This window comes from Mycetomoellerius zeteki, unplaced genomic scaffold, assembly GCF_001594055.1.
Source record: "Mycetomoellerius zeteki isolate Tzet28-1 unplaced genomic scaffold, Tzet1.0 scaffold31, whole genome shotgun sequence".
Taxonomy (NCBI): Eukaryota; Metazoa; Arthropoda; class Insecta; order Hymenoptera; family Formicidae; genus Mycetomoellerius; species Mycetomoellerius zeteki.
Window position 1 is genome coordinate 470931 of NW_017257294.1, and position 7433 is coordinate 478363.

General features: G+C 37.8%; 1 protein-coding gene across 1 annotated transcript in view; it reads right to left on the minus strand.

The window, feature by feature from the left end:
* Positions 1-3970: 3970 nt before the first annotated feature.
* The window catches only part of LOC108724565 (uncharacterized), a 7092-nt gene continuing 3629 nt past the window's right edge, over positions 3971-7433 (minus strand). Inside the window, exons 3-6 of the mRNA XM_018451000.1 lie at positions 6296-6682; positions 5311-5485; positions 4934-5042; positions 3971-4272 (exon numbers count right to left, since the gene is read on the minus strand). Of these exons, the coding sequence (XP_018306502.1) occupies positions 4196-4272; positions 4934-5042; positions 5311-5485; positions 6296-6682 (748 nt within the window). The 3' untranslated portion in view covers positions 3971-4195. The remainder of the gene's footprint in view (positions 4273-4933; positions 5043-5310; positions 5486-6295; positions 6683-7433) is intronic.

Consider the following 7433-nt stretch of genomic DNA (forward strand, 5'->3'; position numbering starts at 1 on the left):
GATATGAAAATCGTCACGACTCAAAAAAGGGTAATTTTTTAAGGGTTGTAAAATTGTAAAAATATAACATTTGATCATATTTCTAAGAATATATCCTTTTTTGCCAGTATTATTTTTGATTAGTCAATAACTTTTATTGTTAAATTAAAAAATAGTTTTTTCCCTCTCTCTCTCTCTCTCTTTTCTGAAAAATTATTTTTTAAGTTGTGTCACTTTTGAAGTAAGGGAATGATAAGGAGCACAGCAAGATACATAAAGACATATTGCCTCCATTCAATATGGACGTCGATGCGGACGATTGCAGTGTATCTTCCCGTGAAAAATTTATATCCGCTTTTTTTCTTTCTTCCTCTAAGCTACATGCATATTTGCGTCGTGTCGATTTTATGAAGCCCGAAACATGCCCACTTCCCTGCCAATCGAAAACATATCATGGGAATACACGGCGGCCTCTACCTGCCGCTCCACACAAAAATGGCTAATTCATAACACGCTATTAATAACGTGCCGCTTTTAACACATCGTCGAAGAATGCCCCGTTTACCGTGGATATGTTGTGACAGTAGCTTGGGGCCCCGTTTTGGGGTCCAACGTTTGTTCGGCGACCTTCCCTAAAAGGTACTCCGCAGCGTCACAGAGAGACGCCGAAAGACGACGCGTCGTACTTTGACAAATGAGACGATATTAATCTCGGACGTTATACGCCACCAATGTGTATGGAGCGGGTACACTTCGCGAATCGTTGCCGCTGCGATTTCACTGCTGTTACGCGCATGTCCAAATGCTGGTAATTAATTATACACTCACTCGCGACGTAGAGACTGGAACTCATATCACGCATCAACTGTACCGTGTTTTATTCGCGCTGTACGTTAATTAGGAGCAGTCAGACGCATTGCAATAAATTAAAGTTACTTTTGCATATGGAAACGACCAAATTAAAGGAATTTTTACATATGAAACGAACGAGCATTACACATGCTAAAAACATATTAAATGGCCTTCGTATAAAAAATTGGCTCGGGGAAATGTGATTTTCATAGGATTATGCGAATACGTTAAATTTTACAAAGTATAACCTATTTTATTTTTAAAATATTTGTTGCATTAATACAGGTAAATTTCGAATTACTTCGCGTAATTATATGTATTATATGTATAAAAAGGAATATAATAATAATAGGATAAAAATGCTAAAAAGTTATTCGTTCTTCATTTATAAAAGAAATCCTGATAGATGTTGCAATCGATCATACAGTAAAAATGCAACTTTTTTAAGTTACAAGATGCATCGATTGAGGACAATTTCATCCTCGCAAAAGTCAATACCACAAATTATTGAAATGCAATTTATCGATTATTCTTCATGTAGATGCTTATTGATATTATTGCGAAGCATATTAATGATGCAAGTGAAATTAATGAGGCAGAAATTTAATTAAATTACAGTAACACCGACCGATTTATCTAATTTTAAAACGCATGAATTCACGTATAACTCAATTTTCAAGTTCTCATAGTTGTGTTTTATACAAGAATGATTTTTAAATGAAAGTAATCATTTTTAATTCTCTAAAGTAGAATTTTAATTATCTGAATCATCTCAGATAGTCGATTTAAAAAATATTGGTAAGTTAAAGTAAAAATACAGCAATTTTTGAAACTTGGAGAACTTGGAGACTTCCAAAACATAGATCAAAATCGAGAGAGAGAGAAAGAGAAAAAAAAGAGAGAGAAAATATGTAAAGATAAGGCCGCCGGGAACGACAAAACAGGACGGAAATACGGGTTCGTGAAAGGCGGGGGCGACATCGGGAATTGAAAAATAGCGCCTTGGGCCGCTGTCGCTCACAGTGATGGCCCCCTGACAGCCAATGTAACGCACGAATTAACGAAATAATTGATTTTCATACCGGTTCGAAATAAGCGCGCCACGCGGCATACAAAAGACTCGGGCCGAATCGGCGGACGTCAAACGGAAAGAGATATTTTGCCGATTTCGGTGCACCGGGTGGTGGTGCATCGCCGCCGTCGTCGCGGTGGCGGAAAAAAATTGCGGCCAGCGTTTTTAAATTCCCGGTCCCGTCGGCCCACGGCCCGGGGCCAATTTAAATACACCGGTTTACATTGGTAAATTGGCATAGACTCCCCAGCGACACGGGGTGAAAAAAATCGGAAATTGTTCTGGCTTGTAGTGTAAATATTTGGTGGTCCCGAGTAATAGACGAGTCCTGGCGATTCGTCTCTCCCAGAGGAAACTGATTGAGAAATCAAAACTGCTTGCATAAAAAGGAAGCAGTACAACAAGTATAAACACAATAACTAGGTAAGAGGATCATCACTTACGGTCAAAGTTAAATGTTGGAATAACACAATCAAATTTAAATAATGATATCCCCCAAATTAAATTAAATCATTGATTTGACGCTAATAGTATCTTAAAACCTGTAAAGAACTTATTGTAATAATTATTGGCGAAAATTAAAGTGTAAGTTGAATGTAAGAGGAGAGTGATAGAAACTTCCTTTACATTTCTGTTACTCTCTCCTTATATTCGACTTACGCTCCGATTTTTATTTTTATCAACAAACATTAAAATAAATCTTTTGAAGCCATTTTGACAGCATCATCATGACTTTTTATTCTGCTTGGGTCTTTATGATATTATAAATGAATTTTTATAATGCTATACGAATGAATCGTTACGATATTTAATAAATCACACGGAAGTGCAATGTGAGAAGAGCAAATTATTAATTTTTCCCGAAAAGATGCAGGTTTTATTCTGTCTAGAACGAAGTCCATAAATAAATTCGTAGCTCGTCTGAAAAAGATCGATGCAAAATCCACGCGAATTTGGGTCGAACGTCAAACGTGCTTCTCATAAATTTTATAGAAGGCAATATTTGACATACACAATCGAGTTCTGGATTCTACAGAAAATATTGGTAAAAAGATCGCATTCGCTACGTCTAACGCGAGCCATACGCAAAAAGGAAGGAGAGACACGAGTTTTCTTTCAGACTTAACGTATTATTGCTTCCATAATTGTACCTGTATCGAAAACGTAGCGCGACAAAGCGGTGCTCGCCGGTTGGACGGTGCGTTTGCGTAAGTCCTTGTGTCCCGTAACGTTAATGGGAAAAGCGAAAAACATTATTCGTAGCCGGGTAAGTATAATGTAAAGCGTGGCGCGTTCTGTGCGGATAGCGAGGAAGGGCGCGCCCGACATTGCGCGGTGCTGCAGATGGAAGGAAAAGAGCGTGAGGAGAGAAAGAGAAAGAGAGGCAAAGACAGAGACGAGGGAGAGAGAAAGAGAGAGAGAGAGAGAGCGGAGAGAGAACAGATTTATATTTGAAATTAGATTAAGCTTCTGCGCCTGAAAGCTATATAAACGCCCCTCCGCCTGCGTCTTCCTCCGCGCACAAATCCACCGCGCCGAAGAGAGACTCAATAAACCAACCACACTCTTTCCTCCTCCTTCCTGTCTCCTCTGCCTCGTTCTCTGTTTTGCAAGCCCGCGAAACGTATCTCCGCGTTTTAGAAGGAAAAGGACGTCTCTCGTCGTCCTTTTCCTTAGAAAACGCGGCACCTCGCTCGTTCAGCCTCACTCCTTCCGCATCGCGAATCTTTTTCCGCTTTTCCCGTTTCGAATCCGTACACCCCCTTCCTTTTTACATGTATCTAGTTTACTCCGTAATCAGTCCCCGACGAGTCATTTCGCGCAATTCACTCCAGCAGAGAGGCTCAATAAACGGACTACATTATTCTCTTTTCTTCTTGGCATAAAGAGCAACCCGTTTTACTCTTCCTCCCGCAACTTCTTCCTTCGATCTTCTTGTTTCTCTCTTAACTCGCGATTCTGTTCTCCTCCCGCACGTTCAGGTTTTACTTTCCTCTCGCGACTTATTACCGAATAAACGGATTGAATATCAAGAATAATAATGTCACTGCAGTGTATTCAGCGTCACAAGATTTATTCGCGTAAAAACGTTCGCTAAATATCGTGTGCGTGCGGAAAAATGTACAGGATGTTACGGCGCCATACGAAAGCAAATGTCTTAATATGCATTGAGCTCCCTCACGCATGACTTTATAACTGTCGTAAAGAAATAGAAGAACGCATAGAGAAACGTCATAACTATACTTGAATGCTTTCGCATTGTGTACGACCGATACTAAGCGGTCGATGGGATCACAAGGGTGTCTGCAGTACACCGGCTCCCACGCCGTAACCATATCCTTGCGGTCCGAAATTACGAACGTAACATTCTGTGCAATTTATAGAAGAAACTCAGTTAACGTGAACAGTCTTAATCAGCCGAGCGTGATAATATTATCTAATCGAAGAGACTCAAGCGGAACAAAACTACTCAAGTAGAACAAAGAAGTCAATATCATGACTTCATTTGTCACTTATAAGTCAATTTTTAAGTATCAAATAATTAGTAAGTCATAATTACTACGTGTATACGGTTTGATTTACATCGAAGTTATAACATCGACGTCATGAAACTCGCCAATCATAGCTATTCCTCAGAAGAATGGAATGACTGTGATTAGCCAGTTTCCTAACATCGATGTTATAACTTCGATGTAACTTAAGCCGTGTAAACGCAGTCTATGACGTCCTGTGTTATCATTATGACTTAATTATGACCTCTGTTACACGGTATCCTTAATCGGGTTTAATAACACCCGTAGTTATAAAATTGGCCAATATAGCTGTTCCTCGGAAGAATGGACTTGGTGTGATTGGCCAATGTCATAACTACGGATGTTATTAAACCCGATTAAGGGTGCCGTGTAAATGTAGTCTATGACTCCGTATTCTACCTGAGAAAGGGTACAAAAACACAAAATATAAAAAGCTCAAGGAAAGGTATTCATCTTTCCTAAAAGTCTCTCTTTTCTATAATTTGATAATACCAACGTTTGCAATAGATCTCGCCGCCATTCTCCTGATAAGTCAACGGTTCCAGCGGCTTTCGGCAACAAAAGCAACTGAAGCAAATATTGTGGTACGGTACTCCGGAGGCGATCTTGGAAAGCAATAAATTACACATAAAAATTTATAATACCTACTCCCCTTAAAATCTTTTTCTGTTTTCTACTGTATATCGCAATTGATTACTGATTGTCACAATAGAATTACATATTTCTTCTACACTCTTATATCTATTGGATAAATGATATTCAGATACTCTTTGTATATGTGTGTTGATTCAAATATTTTTTTTGAATAATATAACTGTCGTAAATGATTTCGACTCGATTTAGATGCTGTCTCTTTAACAATATTGTACTTACCTGCATCTCAGCCTGGTAGACCTTTCTTCCGCATCGCCGACAGTCAAGGCCGCCACCAAGGCATTCACATGGCAATCTCAGCCGGCAGCAGGCTCCATCGGTGCCGCATTTCGCTCTGTTATTGACGCTGCAGCATCCGTTACCTATGGTAGACAGACATCTTGGGCTGCACGACCTGCGACATAGATCAAAATCATTCTTACAGCCAATATACAAATAAATAAAAATAGGCTAATGAGAGTCAGCGCAGATAAACGGCGCAAATTATTGTAAAATAATTTAATACATTGTAGTTGGAATTATGTCTTCTTTATTTGAACGTTTTAACTCTCTTTGGAGTCCTCCTCAGCAATGTAGATACAAAGCTATACTGTCACTTACAAATTCTTATAGCATAACCAGAGCATGAGAACAAATTCTTATGAATACAAAACGCTTAATTCTTAATTTTTTTGTATTTTCCTTCAGTTTTTATCATCACCTAACAAGTTATGATTTAAGTTACGACATAAAAGTACTACAGAGTAAAAAAAATTTAATTCCAAATTAGTTGGAAAAAATTTGATCGAAAGGGTATTCTGAAACATCCTATAGGATGAAGTGGTAAGCTTTGAATATGATATAATTTTAAACGAAATAAGATTTAAATCAAATTTTGACATTTGAGTTTAGTAACCACGATCTTTGATTATATATATGAAAAGTATCTACTAAACCAGTAGAGTACCACCAAATAGAAAAAAAAAACCAAACTGAAACCAAGAAAATTGGATTTAAATCTTATTCAGAATTGTACTATTTTCGAAATTGTACCACCTTTTCCTACAGAAGTATTCTCTAAAACATTTAGAGTAAATTTCACGGTAAAGACTGAAATCTCATTTTTAAAGATTGAAAATTGAGCCACCCTTTTCAAGACTGGCTTAATTTTCACTCTTCAGAGTGAGATTCCACTATAAAAAATTTAGAGAGTACACGTAGGTACCTTCTACAGTTGTTGGGTCCACTGCAGAAGCTTCTGCAGCCACTGATTGAGCAAGGGGGCTGCGGTAGACAACGCGGAGCGCAAGGCGATCTCCCGCGCGAGGAATTAGCCGGCGAGTTGCAGATCCTCGGCGACGATGCGCAGATCTGACCGGGTTTCCCGCAGCCGCCGCAACATCTATCACCGCCGCAACTTCGGATATTCGTTGTGCACGGAGGTGGCTCGCACCTGGCCGACTTCCTGTAGACTTGGGGACGACAACAACAGGAACGCGACGGCATAACGCACATTGTCTTGACTCTGTCTGGACTAGGTGCGCATGATTCATTCGGCACCGGTACGAATCTTCCGCAACAGCAACCGTAACCCTGTGAACTCCTCCAGACGCTACACCGCGTGGAAATGTTGTTTTGTCAATCAGTATCGCGGTTTACTTAAGGCTTAAGAAAAATCTTTATAATAATGTTTAATGCACGACGTGCATTTTGCTTAAATACTTTCAATATAGTCATTAATCCTCCAGAGCTGATGGTACATAGGTCCATTGGATCCACTCAATTATAAATTTCTTTGTCAAAAATGTCAACAATTAATATTCATTTTGTTTCATACAAGTTACGTCATTTCACGATAATCAGATTATGTTTTAGATTCGGATTTTAGAATTCTGAGACCAGAATCGAATCAGTAATTCCGGAAATCTTTAGAAAATAGATCTCTTTTTAAGGAGGTTCTTCATAAAACATATATAATATATTAATATTTACGCTTTAAATAAACTACATACATGTGAAAGTTGTGTTCATAACATTCTGTTTTCATTGAGCAACACATTTTTATAGATTATTTATTTTATTTGTTATTATTGTTATAAACAAAAAATTTTTAAATAATAACAAAAATCTAAATTTTTTTGTATAAATATATTAAGTACATGACTTACGTAAATGTAACTTTACATAAATATTTTTGAATTCATATAGTAATAGTACTCTCTCTCTCTCTTATATAAAAAAAATGAGATTTTTATTATTATTTTATAATACATTTTCATATATTTCTATTAGAGTACAAATTTAAAAAATATCACTTTTTATTGAAATAACTTTTGATCCAGATGGTCAAAAAATTTGAAACA